We start from the raw sequence: 19,369 nt of genomic DNA, 5'->3' as shown, positions 1-19,369 counted from the left end.
ATATCTATATATATATATATCTTCCTTATTTGTAGAGGCTGTATTGCGCTTTCTCGCTCTTCATTAGGTCTCTCTCTCTCTCTCTCTCATTTTGCATCGCGATCGTCCCCGCCGTCTGAGTGTGAAGCAGCAGCGGCAGGAACATTCCGAGGGAGAAACCCCTCTCCTCCTCCACTAGTGTGGATCTACGAGCAGTAGGTATTCACCAGGAACGCTTGGTTTCGCCCGATCTCTTTGCTTTGAATTGCGGATCTGATTTTGATTGCTCCCGACCCGGCTTCTTCATCCAGCACCTCTCTGAATTGTCTACCTCGATCCATAGACAGATCGCGGCGCGATTTGGTCTTTTGAATTGTTTATCTGGATCTGAAAGACGGATCCTCGCGCGATCTCTCGGTTGCATGTGATCGATCGGGATGCATGTCTGTTGTAGTTGAGTCTCTGTTGCCCGATCTAGAGAATTCTTTGTCTGTGGGTTCATTAGATCCTCGGATTCCCCTCTTCCTTGATGTTGGTTGCACCACAGCGTCTGAAAATTCGACGTGCCTATCATTTTTAGGACTGATACGCCGGATTGCTTTGCAAAATTACGAAACTTTGATGCATGGTCTCTGTTTCCTCTTGTGTCAGATCGAGTTTAGATCGTGATTGCGGCGATGGCGTCAGCAAAAGCTGGGTCCACTGGATGGTTCAGAGGTAGAGTGAAGGCTGTTACATCGGGGGACTGCTTGGTAATTATGGCCATGACCAACAGCAACACCGGCATCCCTCCTGAAAAGACTATTACTCTTTCTTCTCTTATTGCTCCCAGACTGGTAATTTTCCCCCCACTCTCTCTCGCTCGCTCGCAAATGTTCTTCTCATTCTTTCGTTTCACGATGCTGCATTTCTTTATCACAATCCTCTTCAGTGAATGCGAACATTATGAGTTCGGATTAATCATGCGCCCATACTGAACTTCTCGCTCTTACTGGGGTCTTTTAGACTTGTAGCCAACATTCACAAGTTTTGACATTCTGTTGCTTATTTTCAAAGGCCCGCAAAGGTGGTGTAGATGAGCCGTTTGCATGGGACAGCAGAGAGTATCTGAGGAAGTTGTGCATTGGAAAGGTGCTCATTCCTTCCGTTCTGTGTAATTACTTGCTGATCACTTTGGCATCTTTTGGGTCATATTCATGTGTAACTGTTGTGGTGGCACAGGAGGTCACTTTCAAAGTGGATTACACCGTTCCGTCCATCGGCAGAGAGTTTGGTTCCGTTTTTCTTGGTGACAAAAATGTGGCTATGCTGGTGGTTGCTGAAGGCTGGGCAAAGGTGATATGCTCATATTTCCAGCATGCAGCATGGCGTACATATATATTCGGTCAGCTTTCTTATGTGAATCATGGTAATCTGCCTTTTGCAGGTCAGGGAACAAGGTCAACAGAAAGGGGAGGCAAGCCCCTTTCTGGCAGAATTGCTACGTCTTGAAGAGCAAGCTAAGCAAGATGGTCTTGGTCGATGGAGCCAGGTGGCTTTTGATTTTAATTCTGTGTGTTGGTGCAAATATGTGATCATATGCACACCCTTTTCTTTTCAAATTCCTTAGTTTCTGTCTTGATCAACCACGTGATGAGGGTGAAACCTTAGTATCCTACTCTCTATATATCTCTACTCGCTGGCCTTTTCATCATGCACTCTCCTCTCTCTTCTGCGACTTTCTCTTTCCTCTAAGTATGATTAGATGTGGTTTAATGAATTTAGTATTCTAATGCATGTGATAGATTTATCTATTGTTCCGAGAAAATAAAGTAAAACCATTTTTAAAGTGAAAGCACTGGGAGTTAGCCCGTTAAATATTTAGTAATCATGTTGATTTATAAACCGACTCTTGGAAATTTGTTGATGATTATTTCTTACGTGGTGACTCAAATCTAAACTTTACATGTTTTTATCCCGGTTCCATTTACCTTATCAGCTGGAAAGTGACTAACCGTACAATAGACAAAAAAAGTGTCTGCTTTTTTATCTTTTTCTCTTCAAGGCACTGTATGCTGCAATTGATAGTTTGTTATAATACGAAGAAGTGATGTCCCCCTTAATTTCTAGGCACCTGGTGCTGCAGAGGCTTCCATCAGACACCTCCCTCCTTCTTCAATTGGCAATGCTAGCAACTTGGATGCCATGGGTCTGCTCGCTGCAAATAAAGGCAGGCCCATGCAAGGCATTGTTGAGCAGATTCGTGATGGCAGTACTCTCAGGGTGTACTTACTTCCAGAATTTCAGTTCGTCCAAGTATTCGTTGCCGGAATTCAGGTATCTGGAGCATTTATTGGGGTGGTTTGGAATACTCTCTCATGTCTGGGTTAAGTAATGTAGGAGAATTTGAATTGAACTTTGAAAGGAATTTTCAATGAACAATAGCTTAAGAAGAGTAGATTCCTTTATCATCACACCTAAGGCATCCTAAGGATCACAATTAGGCTTCCTTAAGCTTCGCACGAACTTCATAAATGACTTAGATGGAAGAGCGACAACCATATATATATAGTCTCTTTTAAACTCCTACCCCTGGGTAACTTGTGTATCCCACTTCAAGAAAAGATAAAGAATCTAAACTCCTAATAGACTCTCAATTAAATAATAATAAGACTGCTAAATCAATTAGGAAAAAAATCTATGATCCTAGTAGGATTCTTATTTGATCTATTGATTGATAGACGGTCTATTGTTGTTTGATTTGTAACCTGAAACATAATTAAACCAACCGCTCGTTTTAAATCATCGAGGGCATGTGCTATCAATATGCACCACACTTGAAGCTTGACATGCAACATGTTAGCTCTTTATGCTGATTATAGCAAAATGGTGTAACGAATATGTGAAGCCTATTCAACGTGGTGAGAACATGATTCGGTGTTGTATTTTAAAATCGTCGCGCTGTGACCATTTGTTGCTGTTGCTTTTCTAACTGCAGCTAGGAATTTTTAGACTGTCGCCCACTTTTTGTTGGGGGACGTTCTCATAGTTGTGGTACCCTTCCTCCATTTCTCTATCTATGATAGAAATCATTCAGTGGGCTTTTATGTTCTAATAGTGGGCTTTATAAAGGTATGGAATGCTGTTTATGAATATTAAAATTTCTCTAATTTTTCCCATCAATGAATAAATCAGATCCTTAGAAGTTAATAAGGCTCCATTCGTTTCAAGGAAAATGTTTTCTAGGAAAACATTTTCCGGGTTTTCCGGTGTTCGGGGGCGGAAAATAAACTAACCCCGGAAAACATTTTCCCTCAATGAGTGAAAACATGAAGAAAAGTAAGGGAAATGTTTTCCTCTTTTGAAAAGCGGAAAACATTTTTCGCCGGCCTCCTTCTTTCCCCGCCGGCCATTGGGGCCACCGCCGCCGGTCGCCGGTCACCGAACACCGGAAAATTATGTCATTTTCCAGGAAAATGACATCCCGGAAAACATTTTCCAAAAATGTCATATTTTCCGCCAAACAAACGGAGCCTAAGTATAAAAATATTTGTTAGTACAGTTGTGGATTAGTGGGCTCCCCTAACCTACGATATGGAAAATATGCTAGCAACTCAGTTGTTTGATTTGGCTTTCTAAGTGAATTTTAACTAAGTTGCCTGCCAATATTTCACTTCTCGCAGGCGCCCTCCATGGGAAGGAGGACTGCATCCGAACCTGTTGCTGAAGCAGAAGTATCTGATGAACTGAATGGAGTTGCTTCTACTGAACCAAGGGCCCCTTTAACATCTGCACAGAGACTTGCAATTTCTGCTGCCTCAGCTGCTGATGTTTCACCTGATCCCTTTGGTTTGGAAGCCAAACATTTCACGGAGATTCGTGTTTTAAATAGAGATGTAAGAACCTTTTTTTGCTTTCTGATCTCAAGAAAATCTATAAGCACCGTTCTTCACGTATCTAAGGAGTTTTTTTATAGGTCCGTATTGTCCTGGAAGGTGTTGACAAGTTCAGTAACCTTATAGGTTCAGTGTTCTATTCTGATTCAGACTCAGCAAAGGATCTGGCATTGGAGCTTTTGGAAAATGTATGTTACTCCAATTGTGCATTTGCATTAGATTAAATGCTTTGTCCTTTGTGAATGGTAATGAGGTTCTGTAAGATCCTCATTCCTTTTATATCGCCACTGTGAGATATGTCTTCACTGCGATAGATTGTGGAGTGATTGGTCTTCTTTGACCTGGATACTGGGAAATGTTTCCTGTTCAGAGATGTGCATAAATTTGCTTTGCTTTGTGTGACTCGTGCTATGTGAAGCAAGGTTGCATATGGAATGGGTCTGTTCATGGATGCTGAAATTTGTTCTTCACTTGCCTTGAACGTGATACTAGGATATATTCATTTGGACTTGTTGGGTAATAAATGGTTGATATATGTCATGGCTCTGCTTGATAGCTTAAGTTTTTGGAACACATTGTGACCTCCATCACTATTGAAGTTAGATACTGAGCTATGCCCCACAGATAAACCATGTTCTGTATTTGATCAGTAAAATGGACATCTTTTTCAGTCCAAAGGAAATGTGGATTGTTTTGTGATACTTATTTTGGAGAAGTAGTGATACTTATTTTGGTAAACTTTCCATTTACATATTTGTATTTTGATTAACGTCAAACTAATTATTTTTGGTAAAAGTCAAATTGACAGACTACTCTTCATTTAAGAATGATGTTTTTTTTAAAGAAGAAGGCTTTTCCCATGATTAGATTGGTCTACCTGAGCAATGTGACTTTTACTAGTTGACCAGAAAACAGTAGAAAACTTGAGAATTAGAGTGCCAATAACTCTGCATAAACAGTCATGAGTATTTGCAAGTTGCTTCTGACAGCTTGTCAATTTTCTTTAGCTTTTAACTGAATGCATGTTTGTCTTTTTGCTACCACTTTCCACATTTTGTGCTTCTTTTTTAACATAGCTTGTGTTACTCAATCTCCTTCCTCTCGTGTCTCCTTGGCAGGGTTTGGCTAAATATGTCGAATGGAGTGCAAACATGATGGAAGAAGAAGCTAAGAGACGGCTGAAGGCTGCAGAACTCCAGGCCAAGAAAAGTCGGTTAAGATTTTGGACAAACTATGTTCCTCCTCCTAGTAATTCAAAGGCAATCTGTGATCAAAACTTCAGTGGGACGGTATCATCCTAGCTTTGCTCAAGTCCACATGCTTGTGCTTATGTCTGTTAGAATTTCTACCTACCTTTTGGTTTCTTCCAGGTGGTAGAAGTTGTGAGTGGTGACTGCATTGTTGTAGCTGATGATTCTGCCCCATACGGCAGTTCAATGGCAGAGCGACGTGTTAATTTGTCCAGTATAAGATGCCCCAAACTGGGGAATCCTCGGAAAGATGAAAAGCCTGCACCATTTGCCCGGGAAGCGAGGGAGTTTTTGAGAACACGGCTTATTGGGAAACAAGTGTGAAAACGTTTTTTCTTTTGTTTAAGAGTCATTCGCATGATAGTTTGAATCATTACCTATTGTTCTTATTCAATCAGGTGAAAGTTTTGATGGAGTACTCTAGGAAGGTCGGCTTGGCAGATGGAGCTTCAACAGCAGCTGATTCCAGAGTGATGGACTTTGGCTCAGTTTTCCTGGTATCTCCGCTCAATGTCGATGGTGATGATGCAGCCTCAGGGGTTTCGTCTACACCTGACAAACAGCCACTGGGGCTAAATTTGGCAGAGTTGGTGGTTGCACGTGGTTTTGGGACTGTGATTAGGCATCGTGATTTTGAAGAAAGATCAAACTACTATGATTGCCTTCTTGCAGCAGAAGCTCGGGCCGTCTCCGGAAGAAAAGGGATGCATTCTTCTAAGGATCCTCCAGTCATGCACATAACAGATTTGGTTACGGTTAGGCATCCTTGTTATAATCGATTCTTTATTCGTGACAGATTGTTCATAAGTAATATCTATTTTAATGTTCTCCAGGCATCAGCAAAGAAAGCCAGGGACTTTTTGCCATTCCTGCAGCGGAGCAGGAGGGTTCCTGCCATCGTGGAGTATGTGCTCAGCGGTCATCGGTTTAAACTTTTGATACCAAAAGAAACATGCAGCATTGCTTTCTCCTTCTCTGGTGTGAGGTGCCCAGGTCGGGATGAGCCCTTTTCAGATGAAGCGATTGCCTTGATGAGACGGAAAATAATGCAGAGAGATGTGGAGGTTATGTGGTTCTGCTCTACTCTAGTACTCAGTTAGCTTATTTATCCTTTGTGTTGATTAGCGATTGTTTTATTTGTACAGATTGAAGTAGAAACTGTCGATAGAACAGGGACCTTTTTGGGATCACTATGGGAGTCCAAGAAAAATGTGGCAATAACACTTCTTGAAGCTGGCCTGGCAAAGCTTCAAACTTCCTTCGGTGGTGACAGGATCCCAGATGCTCATCTACTTCAACAGGCTGAACAAGTAGCCAAAAGGCAGAAATTGAAAGTATGAAATAGAACATTGTGATCTTAGTGCTCTCATTCTTTAATTATTGCATCTAATATAGTTCATTGTTGCAGATATGGGAAAATTATGTGGAAGGGCAGGAAGTGTCAAATGGTTCTGCGGTTGAAAGCAAACAAAAAGAAGTGCTCAAGGTATTTTGGAAGAATATATTGATGCTGCAACATACTTATTGGAAAATCAGTGCTGACTTCCTTTTTAACCTTTTCAGGTGGTGGTAACAGAAGTCCTGGGTGGTGGTAAATTTTATGTCCAAACTGTGGGAGATCAGAAAGTGTTATCCATTCAGAGGCAAGTTGCCTCATTGAATCTTCAAGACGCTCCTCTAGTTGGTGCATTCAATCCAAGAAAGGGTGATACTGTACTTGCTCAATTTAGTGCAGATAATTCTTGGAATAGAGCAATGGTAAGTGGGATATGCTTTTACCAAGAAATTTTTGGTGATAAACATATGTTGTTAGTCTCTGTACATTCATTTGTAAGTTTCTCAAGCTCAGAGTAGTTGTTTCTACCCTGATTGCTCTCTTAGGGATGCCCATCTCATGCTGACTAGAGATAAGGCTATATTTAACTATGAGTACTCATACAATGTTGGGAATCGTATAAGACTGGTAAATACGTAAAGAGGATAGAACTGATGGAACGTTACATGGTGACTGTCATTTTGTGGGGGGATTTAGTTAAATAGGGGAAATGAATACAGTCACTGTAAATGCTACCTGAATGGGTAACTGAATTGCTATGAAAAGAATTTTAAGTCACATGAGAAGATATATCCAAGTGCATGTTTTTATATACTTCTTTAAGTCCTGTCAGATTTTTTATGCTGAATAAAAACGAAAGAACCATCTTTACATGTTCCTGCTGCCTAGATGAGAGCCTCTTAAAGGATCTATTGCTTGCTTTTTGGGTGGCCAGTTCATTTTGATTTGGATTTTATTAATGAGTGCCCCTTTTGGCATTTGTTAAGCTGGATTAAATATGATTTGGAAATGTAAAATATTTCATTCGAAGTAAGTAACTTTTTTTAAACTGTGTACCTCAATTTTCAAAGCCTCTCAAAAAGTGCCTTTCTGATTTCAGTGTACTTGACTGGTGCCTTTGGTCTTGTTAACAGGTGCCCCCAACAAGACCCTTTTGTCTTTTACTTTTTCTCTTGTTTGATATCTCAAATTATTTCTAGTAGTTTATAGTCTGCCTTTCCATAGGGAAGAAAATAGAATTAGTATTTATTCTTTTCTGCTTTTGCTTTTGGGTGAGAACATGTTCGGTGTACTGAGTGGATGCAGTCTTGTGGTTTTTTCCATGATAATATCTTGTGAAAGCTTTTATGACCCAAGTTCTTATTTAAATGTGAAGATTGTCAATGCTCCTCGAGGAAATGTTGAATCCGTAAACGACAAGTTTGAAGTGTTCTACATTGACTATGGGAATCAAGAAGTTGTTCCTTACAGTCGTTTACGGCCTCTTGATCCTTCATTAGCCTCTTCACCTGGTCTTGCTCAGCTGTGCAGCCTGGCATTTGTCAAGGTTCCAACCTTAGATGAGGATTTTGGGCAGGAAGCAGCAGTTTATTTGAGTGAACTGACGCTAAGCAGTTCAGAAGAATTTAAGGCGACTGTAGAGGAAAGGGATACTTCAGGAGGAAAAGTCAAAGGTCAGGGAACTGGAACAGTTATCATGGTAACTCTTTGTGCGGCTGATTCTGATCTAAGTATAAATGCAGCGATGGTGAAGGTACAGACGCTGCCCTCTTGTAGGATATAAAATCTTAGCCTCTGATTATGTCAATTTGTTTGTGTTGGTATTCTACAATAAATCAATTGCCACGTTTACTGCTTAATAAGGAGTTGTTACTCAATACTGTGCTAGCACATGCCTTATAATATCTGACGATTATGTAGGTCAGTAGTTTTTGCCTTTGTTCCAGTTTTTGGGATTCATTGCTTAATACGACTGGTCTGGAGATATATTTGCTACATGAAATGTAATAGCAGAATAAAACATAATGTGCTACCTGACCATTGTCATTAAAAACAAAAACTCCTCCAATGTCTGATGGAATGATCAATGTGTAGGTTTGTCCATTGCGTTTTATTTGGCCCAGCTCTCCACTTATCATGGTCGCTGACATCAAATTGTTTTTACTTTTCTGTGGTTTTTCCTGCTTAAAAAGTACCTGATGGGTAGCAGAATGCCTCTCTAGTTATGCTTTTATGTTCTTCAGCTGAGTGGTCTAATTCTAACTTTGGAATTTCAGGAGGGGTTGGCTAGGATGGAAAAGAGGAAGAAGTGGGATTCCAAGCAGCGGCAAATGGCCCTTGATAACTTGGAAAAGTACCAGGCAGAAGCACGGACTGACAGGCTAAATATGTGGCAGTATGGAGATATCGAGTCGGATGATGAGGATGTCAGCCTGCCTCTGAGAAAGGGTGGTGGTGGTGGCCGGTAATATTTTAGTGTTTTGACTGATAAATTATATTGGAGAAAGTACTGAGCCAGAAGCTACCAGGAAGTTTAAAGTCAGAGGCATGATAATCTGTCAAATGGAGGAGGGAGAAAATTGCGTTAGAACTTGCTATAAAGTTTTGTTCTTCTGAGGTTTTTCTTTTCTGTTTGTAAACTCATTCATAGCTTGAGGTGAAGATTCGGTTTTAATTTCGTCGCAATAAGGCAAGCTCCGGACAGTCTGTTTTCCATTTTGTAGCAGAGACCAGTTTTCACAGACACATCTTGTAGCATAAGCCGGCTTTCGCTGTGTCACATTTTCTTGTAGCAGTAAATGATTATTACTGGTTCTTTCAAGAGGGTATTAGATTTTTTGTTACTAGGGACAGGGAATGAACCCGCTCTCTGCGCGGGAATCAGATTGCATGGTTTGAACTCCTGCAATTATGCTTTTGTTTATTGGCATGAAAATTCCAGCTCAATTTATTAATGTCAGACTGGTGAAATAACAGAAGGGAAACAAACAGGACATCTGAAGTGAGATCGGGATGAAAAGCACATGGAAGAATACCTTTTTCTCAGTAATTTACAGGCCAACATTGGACTACTAGATAGCGCTGTCCCCATAGTTCATGCACTGACCTAGTATTGTTCTTACGCGAAGCTGCACCAAATAAGGAGGATACTTGGACGAAGAACCAGAGGACACTCGGACGAAGAGGAGCAGGAATCGATGAAGTGGACGAAGAAGTGATGTGAAAATTACGTTCAGTTCAATTAAAGCTTGGAAATTTGGGGCAAACTTTAAAGGATCTCCGTTTTGCGCATGGACTTGTTTTATTTTAAGCTCTATGCCAACCTACGAGAGAGAAACGAATAAAAAAGAACAACGTCATCAATTAAATAGGGTTAACAAAGAGACTCACCAACTTGACATATTTAAGGATTCAATTGCACTTTTTGGTAAATTAAGACTTAATTGCACTTTCGCGATAAGTTTTAGGACTTTTACTGCATTGATCAAGCACTACACCTTTATCAAATATCTAATTGAGTTTTCATCTTTGATAGAAAAGTACAATTAAGGATGTGTTCATTTCACTGAAAATTTCATGACAACGAAAATATTTTCCATGACGATCATTTTTAGACAAAATGGTTAGTTTTCATTTGTTTTGTAGTTCAGAGAAAGTGATTTCCTTCCTATCAAAACGAGACGTCCTTTTCCTCCCAATATAAACTTCTAGTTTTTAGTCTATGGAAAGCGTTTTCCTTTTCCGTCATCTAAATACCGGAAAGTCATAAATCAATTTTCTGCAAACGGTCTTTTTTCAAACAAGCCGACCCTTGATCTTAAAACATAATATAAATTAAGGATGCAACGTAGGCATCCTTAATTTATTCATCTTAGGAAAAAGATTTAAAACTTAATTGAACAATCTGAAATTAGGACATGGTTGCATATCTTAGTTTTAGAATGTCTGGTGCACTTTTCTATTTCAACAGAATGGAGAGAATGTGAACTAAAAGATATTTGAATGAAACATATAGTTCCATAATTTGACCGAATAGAGCCTGATTACACAAGGGAAAAGAAAAAAAATAATAATGAACATTTCAACATAATGTATGGTTCTAATTATGCTTGGCTTACCTGACATTGTTCTGATCTGCTTTAAGACAACGAGAAGAAATAGACGTGAATTGTCTCGAAGATGTATAGGGATTGGTCAGATTTAACCGAATGTGATATAATCTATAGTTTGCTTCCTTAATAAAACTACATCTTATATATCAACTTTAAGGTAATCTGGTGATGGGGCGGCGGAGTTCTCTTAGATATTGTAGACATCCGATCTCTATGGATAGTCAGTGAAGTTATGCTCCCCATCCGCAAGTATAGATCGCATCAACCTTATTTGGATTAGAATCCCCCCCTCTAAATATGAGGAGTCAATTTATATCATTAATCTCGTTACGCCTAATGCAGCCTATGCATTCCCATCAGCGAGAGATTAATTTCTAATTATACCACCCAAAAATGGTGGCAAATTTGTGGATACTATTGAGCTAAACTGAGAAGACCCAAATCGTTTTCATTTTTGCTTTGGTTCCTAATGAAGGTGATCAATGGTCTTAATAAAAGGATTTGTAAAAGCAAAATGAAAAGGGAAATATAAAATACATGAAAGTATCAGGTACAGAATTAAAAGAGGCAAGTAGTTTATTGTCAACATACAACCTTGGCAGAAACGGCATTCCCCGGAATATAAAACTCGTGCTCCTTAAGTTTCTTAAATTATGTGAGTGATGTTATCACTGATATCGATACAGTCAATTATGTCTTTCTTACAAGTTGGTTAGCTACCGAAAATATTCAACTGAAAGAAAATTTAGTGTAAGGAGAAATATTCATTAATTGATAAATTCATGCTATCCATGTAAATATAGTAAACATTACAAATTTTTATACACACTATGTATTTTAACCATATCGTAGCATCCTAAAAAATCTCTACAAGCCGTTGGCCAAAAAAAAAAAGACTAAAATCTTGACAAGCGGATTTTGAAATCCATGTTACGGACATGTATTCAACTAGTTACTGAATCTGGTACCAAACAATTTTACCAGAAATGGAATGGAACATTTAGGATGCACATGGCAACAATTATGTGCTCGGGAACTGATTCTGCTTAGAAATGATTCTTTTTAATTCCGTATCCGGGAACAATTTCTAAGCATTTGAAGGCGTTTGGTAACTGCCCAAAATTTCTATTCTTAGAATAGAAAAAGAGCAGAAATGCGTCTGGTAACTACACAAATTTTTTTTATTAATAATATTTTGAATTTTTTAATATTTCTTTCTTTTTATTTCCTTTTTTTTTCTTTCTTTCCCTTCCCTTCCTTGGCCATGGTCGGTCGCCGGCGCCGGCTACCGGCCACAGGCCAGGGCCGGCGACGGCGTCGCGGCCCTCGCCGCCGCCATGGCTGGGCGAGGCCTCACCGTCGCGGCCGTGAGCGGCTCTCGTCAGCCCTGGCCTGTGGCCGGTCGCTGGTGGCCGGCGGCAGGCGAAGAACAACAAACCTAGAGGGAAGAAGAAAACCAAGAAAAATCAGAAATGGAAAAATTGTTCTAAGAATCAAAAAGCTACTTTTTTTTGCTTCTTGATTCTGTTCCAAAACTGATTCTGAGAACAATTTTTTGTAAATTTGTGCATGGGCACAAAATTTTAACAAATGGATTTCTATTCCCAAACTGATTTTGGGAACAAAAGAACAGAAATTTTCACTATTTGGCAACTTGCCAAATGGTCCCTTAATCACCCCTTTGGAAGTGTAGACAATGGTGATTTTGCTGACACCCGTCCATCCACTGTCCTGATGATCTTGAGACATGACTTCATCTTCCACCCTAAATGAGGCTACAGCCCCTGACAATTTTTCCATGGAAGAAGAGGAAGGCAAACAGACGACGACAGCAGCAGCAGCAACAACGGCAACGCCTGTTGGAAGTTGGAACATCTCGGCGAAAAAGGTAATTTATACAAGAGGCAGAGGGAAGGTAAAGCCTTTGCTCAGGTTTTGTTATCACGTCCTTTGTTTGAACCAAAACAACGCATTTCCTTCCGTTTATGCATAGCTGGCTCCTGAAGCTTCATTTATCTCTGAGAGGATGATCGCGTCGAATCGTCTCTAGTGTCCTATCTTTCACCATCCTGTCGCGTTGTATGATGCAGCTCTCTTTTAGCATTTCCTGAATAAGAAGCTGCTTACACTCGTTTCATGCTCGCATGACTCTTATTAAGGTCTTTGCCGGGGGCTTCTATAATCCCTCAAGTAACCTTCCATCGGGGGATTGGTAGCAGTTGAATTCAATAAAAATAAAGCCCACATGTTAATTGTAAACTTTCAAGTTTTTGTATGTTAAATGACACAGTTTGAGACGATAAAACACATTTATACAGTGGGTCGCAACTAGAGGATCCTTCTGTTACACATCTTGATCGGACCAAGGGAAACTTTGTGAACCTGCATTACAAGGTTGCTACCCTTTTACCAATTGGTTGTGTTTGTTGATTGCACCAGCCAATTCGGCTTCTTACTCTAATGATCCAAACGTCACTTAGACAATTTCCAACCCAGTTTCAGCCCAAATCTCTGTTAATATAAATTCCTTTCTTAGTCAGCGAGGACGAGAAGAAGGAAAGACTTGTTTTATTTTGTGGTTGATACATGGCTGGTACACGCGCTTTAAAAGCAAAGTAACTGCTAACTCCAGTAAATAAGTCCAAGTACAGTTCACAAGTACGTAACATTACTGATAGAGATACAAAATACATAACTTAGCTCACTGAAACACGTTCATGTCATAAGGGACTGATAACCCTCCTCTCTTTGTTTTCTACGCTTCAAGGAGATTCCAACAGTGATAGCAATTACCACTCCAAGAAGAGCTAGTATTGCTCCTCCAAAATGGGCCAAAGTAGCGTTTCACTGCATCTGCAAAAACCACAAATGCATGAGTATCGCCCTTCATGTCAGATATCGACTGTTAATGGCAGAATTTGCTTTTCTCATTCCCAAATAAATATAGTTGATTGACTACTCAATGACAACCCCACAACCACCCTTATCCCGCAACATTAATAAATTCCCGATCCTAACAGTAACAGAGACAAGCTCCCCAGCGACTGCTACCCTATCAGCTGCTTCAGTTTTTGAAACCTTGGAAATCATTTCACTCAATAAGGCACCCTTAGACAGCAACCTTACCTGGACAGCGAAAGGCAAGTCAGGCATGGACTTTGGCAACTCCCTTGCTACCAAAAGATAGAAAAGCCCCATAACACCAGTGTGGTTTTGTGATCCGCTATAATTGGACTCCAGAAGCAGAATTTCCCCATCATTGATTTTAACTGAACCAGGTTGAGGATAGCATGTCGACATCCCTACAATGTAGCCAGCTTCATTTCCTGCTTCCTTCCCTGTACCGTAAGCCGGCACTGAAGAACATATGACGCGTCCATCCTAATAATGATGCACAAGAAAAAGGTTATAATAGAGGACAATCTGCAATGGACAGATATATCTGTAAGGTCAGATGCAGGATACAAAGGCGTTAATACCCCAAAAATTAAGAATTATACCAACTAATGCTTTTCTTAGCTTGCATGTAACAAAGAACTGTTATGCTTCCCCAGAAGAAATCTGAAAGGCCAGTGTTGGGGATTATTTGAAAGCCAGTGATCTTCACATGTCAGAGATGTATAGGCATCACATATCAGAACGACACTTTATGAGACCATAGCTGGTCTCAAGCCCACATAAACACTATCGGTTATGTATGCCAAATGCTATTGTACTATCATTCAAATAATCACAGAGTGCCAAGGCTGTTTCCCTTACAGGCAAGCCGCACCACAACTTTGGACTGGGATTGTACAAAAGTCAATAAAGAGTATAACCATTTCTCAGTCTAATGAATTATTGACAATGGAGCCTTGATGCATGCAGATAGGAAGAGTTTCAACAACTTAACAAAACAGAGGAGCAATAAAGAATTATGTACGTGGTGTAATTTCAACTTTAAAGTGCAGATATGGCAGCATGTTCCTAAAGAGAATGATATAAATGAGATGGGAATTAATTAGAAATTAGTGGAAGTCATGTACTCTTTCAAATTTTGGTATGAGTGAACATTGAGCCTGTAACATATGAATATAGAATCAGGAAGCAATGGGCGCAGGGAATCACAAAAGATAACTACCAATGCTTCAGGGGTAAAAGCTGTAGATGGCACCAAAGTCCTGCCACGAATTTATAACTGTGGGTAGACTATTTAAACATGGATAATGGGAAATTGAGAGAGGTCACCACTGCTGAATTGGTTATTGATTGGAAAGAGGGTAAAAAAAACTTCAGGATGACCAACTAAATAAAGATAACCAGGATCTACAAAGTGATGTATGCAACGGTTCTGAGAGTGCTTGAGCAATGTAAGCTGGCGCTTTTTCTGTGAAATTTGATTTCTTAAGAACAATCAGCATGGGGGTCCTTTGGGAATCCTCATGAGGGAATTAAGAATTTGTTGTGCAAATTGAGGCCAAACGAGAACTGATACAACCCTTAAAGTCAATGGGTTGGCTAGTTAAACCGATCTCCAGAAAACTTTCCAATCTTACCATGCATAATCTCAAATTTTTTTTTTCAAATAATTAAACATCAAAATAATTCCGGAGCCAAACTTATTTCAGTTAGGTATCTGATTAGGCTATAAACCGATAAATCTTTCCATGGAAAGTTATATAGGTTTATCCAAGAATTTCCAAATGACCCAGCAATAGAGATATATAAAGTGAGGAAAGAAGGCATGTGCATTTCAAAATCACCTCTCCATAAAGATTGGCACCAAGACCCCCTGAATGCTGATGGGCAACACCATACACCAGATAACCACCAGTAGGCAGGGCAAGGCTTGTCCTTTTGCTGTCGATGCATGGGTCATCAGCTTCAGTAGCTTGATTGCAAGACTCTACTTCGTATTCAACCTGCATCGACCACATCCTAGCTGATCACTTCAGAAGAAGGATTAACAAAAAAAAAGAACAAAAGAAACAGGGGTGTCAAGAATGTACTTTCAAAAGTTATGGGAGAGCCAAGTGTAAAAAATACCTCACCCTGTATGGGTGCTCCAACCATGTTTGTAATGATAATTAATATAGCACAAAGAAGTGAATATCCCCATGCTACCTCAGTCAATACAAACAGTACTAGGATTTAGGACCTCGCGAGCATCGTGAAAGAGAGTAACTCACTTGGCAATGATGTTGTGCACCTTGTTCGGATGAATTATCAAGGGCAGTCCAGGTATCAGTGACATCGAGTATGTAAATGTCGACAGGGAGGATGGATGTATCCCAGTCGAACCAGACCACGGTGTACCTCAGGTAGAGGCTTCTACGAGGGCCTTGAAAGCCCGGTCTGAGCCTGCACTGTGTCTGGTCATAGCAGCAATACAAACCGCCTCTGTAGTCAGGCCTGAGAGGCCTGCCATACTCATCTTGAGTGACGTTGTAGAGATCACACCGGCACTCGGTGCAGCCCAAGCGATCCTCCACGCCACGCGTGTCGATAGCGTGGACATTGAGCAACCACTTCTCCTCGAACCCAGCAGGGATGTCAACGGGATTACCGATTTCGATTCCATAAGGATCGGGAACAAATGTGGCGGTCTTGCGTGTTTCCGAACCCAGGCCGAAGTATTGTCCAACGGAATTCCCCTGGCATATTCCAGAGTTCCTGACCATCACATAGTCAGCTGGGGATTGGGGATGGCGAAGGCGGGAGTAGTATCTGGCAACGACCCAGTGGTGGAGATAAGTATGGTGAAGAGGGACGGGGATGCCATCCTCGTCGACGACTTCAGCATCGAAACTCTTGAGGGCAATATGGCCTCTGGGGAAATCGATGTCGTAGTAGTGCTTGTTCTCCACGGAACCGGGTCCCAGCACGAACTTGGGCGACAAGAAAGTGGCCGACTTGAGCTTCCCGTTCGCAACCCCAGCCGCACATGGCTCCATCAACACGACCCATATCACAAAACTCACGCCCACAGTCTTCTGGAGCATCCCACTCCCGCGATACAGGCGCATCCTTTCTTTCTTTCTTTCTTTCTTTCTTTCTTTTTCCCTAGCGCCAGTGAAATTACTCACTTTCCCTAGTCAAAAAAAGTAAGAAACAGAGGAAAATATTAGGAAACCCCCAATCAAGTATGAACAGATTCAGACACCGTCATCATGTGTATCCATGAGACTCAATCGGTCCCTCGCCGTCGGAGTTGCTCCAACGAGAAAGAAAGGAATAGCGGAATCGGCGAAGAGAAGTTTTGGAGATCCTCCTCGCCTTCCGAACGAACACACCGAGAGAGGGAGAGAGGAAAGAAATCAACCCCGAAGAACAACAGTCTAAGAAATCCGACACGAGGTCCAAGGGAAAGGAAGGCACAAGCGGGACTGTGATTGATATTGGGGTGTCTTTGAGCTCACGTTTTACCTTACCCGATGGAGGAAGTAGAATCTCTGGGGGAAGCCAATTCCGCGCTTATGCTGACATATTCATCCACTGCATCCTGCGGTTGGATTTATGGGTGGCATCGGAGACTTGGGAATGGTCGCTTCCCACACGGTGCCACTGCGAATGCTGACGCCATGGCTTACGCAAATGGCATTTTTGCCCGCGACTTTGCATCTTCGTTGGATTTTTCTCGAGCTGCCCGATAAGGACGGACGAAAATAATTGCGAAGGGTGCGGGCCCCATCCTATCGAATTGTACAAGTCTGTCGTCGGAGAAAATATTAATATGTGCCCCGGTCTTTATCCACGTTTACGTGTGTACGAGGGTGAAGTTTGAGTAATTTTACTTTTGCTTTTTCTTGCGATACTTTCTAACTTTTTTCTGTGTACCGTTCTCGATCGCCTTTGTCATCGTCGAACATCGTATGCCCCCACGTCCACGTGCGTAGCCCCTAGACATTGCCGAGGACTTTGTACCAAAACATGCTTCTGCATGCATGCGTGTATGGCTCCACCATTTATGATGCATCTATGAGTGGACTGGACTCATCAACACAAGCACTCGCTTCCTCATGTGTCTTCTCGATGATCCTTAGCCTTACATTTCTTTCTTTTTCCCTTCATAGCCCATAACACTAGGATAAAATCCTAAAAGCATTAGTTCAAGGATTTGAAAGACAGAGATTAAGGGGCATGTGGAGGTCCATGGCATGGCCAGGAAGGAGGGAGGTGTAAACCTCGCCTTCTGCAAACCCTAGCATATGTGCAGTATCACCTGCACACACCCAAGCGACCTAAGTACGTAACGACTCGGTTCGCTAGGCGATAAGTAATTCGCTTGGCAAGGAGGATTTGAATAAGGAGCAGCTCTTGTAAAGTTTTAAAAATGGTGAAGATTGTACATCAAATATAAGAAGAGCAGTCCTAGACTATATATATATAATGAAAATTAACTCGAAAATGCACATTTTGACGTGACGATAATATATAGCATTGGAACTCCAAAATTTAAATATTTAGCATTGGAATGTATGACTTGTGAAATTACTTAATTGCACCCGAGAGGACAAAAAAGTGTGATTTGATATTAGACGGATAGAAGAGGATAATTCACCGGCCTTAGTTTGGTGTAGTTTCGGGTGTTGTTTGTTTTGGGAATAGTATCTTTGTTATATTGCTAATAGCTGCTATCCTTAAAGACAAAAATACATTTAGCACTTAAATATTATGTAGCTCGTGAAAATAATAGGTTTGGTCTTAAATAGTGTGGATAAACACTACTTGTTTGTTTCCAATTTTGCATGAGTGGATACCTCTTTTCAAAGTCATTTGTTTAAACGGATATATTTCTTCGCAGTTTTAATGATTTTTTCGGACGATATTTACGTTTTTTTATGCTGCTTGTATTTCTTTTCCTCATTTGATCCTAAACAAAAGTGCCAGCACCGATTCCAATCGTTACTCTAAATATACATTAATTTTAATTATGTAATTTTATTGTCGGTATGTTCACGAATAGACAATTATCTTCAAATCAATATCCGTTTCTTAATTGTCAATAAACTTCACCCGAAATTTTCCGACAATGCTATCATTGATCCAATCCTTGATGCATGCAGGCTGCACCACAGATTTACCAATCTTACCTCAGAGCGTCTTATCAACTTTTTTCCAATAAAATTACCGACTAAAATTTAAATTATTGATTCTCATTTGAGTTACTTATTTATTTGAGATTTTAAATTCACCAAATTTGGTAAAGACTTGCAAACTTTTATTTTTCTTTGTTACCAACTCATTATAATTAACAATTCTTTTTATGAATTAATTGATTTTAGTTTAAGTGACTTACCATTTTTTTTTCTGATCAAATTAACATATTTTTGGTTATCAGCTTGCATTGGAGTCACTTATCAACTTATAGTTAATTTTATTCTAAAATTCGTGAACAATTTACCGATTGCTGAATTTTTTTTCCGCCTTACTTTCCGTCCTTTTCAATCTACGCACTCCTTTTTACAAAGTTATTGATAATAATTAAATGACTCGCTGACCACTTCTTTGATTTAAGTAACAAACACGTTTTAAATAATCAAGTCTCATTTGACTTTTGTACCAACTTTTCTATGGTTATTTTTTTAGTTATCGACTTTTGCGACGATTGAAGGAGTTTTATTCGCGCAACTCACAAGACTTTAAATTTAACAACTCTGATATGAAATCGCCAATCTTAATTTAGGCGTCTTCCCAACTTTTTTTTTTTTCCAAATAAGTTTTCAACTATTTTTGGGTTAACTAACCCTTATTTTACATTTCCAACTTTCATATTTATCGGCTTTGACTCGAACCATCACATTTTATCTAAGTAATTTGCTAATTCTTTTACTAACG

The 19,369-nt window shown here is 40.2% G+C and overlaps 2 protein-coding genes across 3 annotated transcripts; one reads left to right on the top strand and one right to left on the bottom strand.

The window, feature by feature from the left end:
• The first annotated feature begins 62 nt into the window (after nucleotides 1-62).
• LOC115661977 (ribonuclease TUDOR 1) lies at nucleotides 63-9,261 on the top strand. Of its 2 annotated transcripts, none has more exons than XM_030584156.2 (17): nucleotides 63-198; nucleotides 631-815; nucleotides 1,036-1,110; nucleotides 1,201-1,314; nucleotides 1,406-1,510; nucleotides 2,089-2,295; nucleotides 3,642-3,854; nucleotides 3,935-4,042; nucleotides 4,973-5,143; nucleotides 5,225-5,422; nucleotides 5,503-5,859; nucleotides 5,938-6,168; nucleotides 6,250-6,438; nucleotides 6,513-6,590; nucleotides 6,668-6,862; nucleotides 7,816-8,193; nucleotides 8,717-9,261. In XM_030584156.2, the coding sequence occupies exons 2-17, from the start codon at nucleotides 657-659 to the stop codon at nucleotides 8,906-8,908; spliced, it is 2,970 nt and encodes a 989-aa protein (XP_030440016.1). In that variant the 5' UTR covers nucleotides 63-198; nucleotides 631-656; the 3' UTR covers nucleotides 8,909-9,261. The 2 variants fall into 2 exon arrangements, with proteins under 2 accessions (XP_030440016.1, XP_030440017.1); XM_030584157.2 differs by having other exon boundaries at nucleotides 66-194.
• A 3,894-nt stretch (nucleotides 9,262-13,155) lies between these two features.
• LOC115661419 (uncharacterized) lies at nucleotides 13,156-16,830 on the bottom strand. Its single transcript, XM_056314235.1, has 4 exons — nucleotides 15,721-16,830; nucleotides 15,295-15,453; nucleotides 13,679-13,933; nucleotides 13,156-13,405 (listed from the first exon to the last, which is right to left on the bottom strand). Exons 1-4 carry the CDS (start codon nucleotides 16,555-16,557, stop codon nucleotides 13,397-13,399), a joined length of 1,260 nt encoding a protein of 419 aa, XP_056170210.1. The 5' UTR covers nucleotides 16,558-16,830; the 3' UTR covers nucleotides 13,156-13,396.
• Between the last annotated feature and the right edge of the window lie 2,539 nt (nucleotides 16,831-19,369).

The sequence above is a fragment of the Syzygium oleosum genome, unplaced genomic scaffold, assembly GCF_021117445.2.
Source record: "Syzygium oleosum isolate NSW1041296 unplaced genomic scaffold, Sole_v2.1 Sole_v2.09, whole genome shotgun sequence".
Classification (NCBI taxonomy): Eukaryota; Viridiplantae; Streptophyta; class Magnoliopsida; order Myrtales; family Myrtaceae; genus Syzygium; species Syzygium oleosum.
Note: the sequence above shows the minus strand (reverse complement) of the source record. Positions and strands in the feature narration are given on the sequence as shown.

Coding starts and splice junctions, on each gene's coding strand:
- LOC115661419 (XM_056314235.1), bottom strand. CDS start 16,557: ATGCGCCTGTATCGCGGGAGTGGGATGCTCCAGAAGACTGTGGGCGTG. Junction 15,454..15,720: donor GTGCACAACATCATTGCCAA/GTGAGTTACTCT, acceptor TGGTCGATGCAG/GTTGAATACGAAGTAGAGTC. Junction 13,934..15,294: donor GTGCCAATCTTTATGGAGAG/GTGATTTTGAAA, acceptor CATCATTATTAG/GATGGACGCGTCATATGTTC.
- LOC115661977 (XM_030584156.2), top strand. CDS start 657: ATGGCGTCAGCAAAAGCTGGGTCCACTGGATGGTTCAGAGGTAGAGTG. Junction 3,855..3,934: donor TTCGTGTTTTAAATAGAGAT/GTAAGAACCTTT, acceptor GTTTTTTTATAG/GTCCGTATTGTCCTGGAAGG. Junction 5,860..5,937: donor ACATAACAGATTTGGTTACG/GTTAGGCATCCT, acceptor AATGTTCTCCAG/GCATCAGCAAAGAAAGCCAG.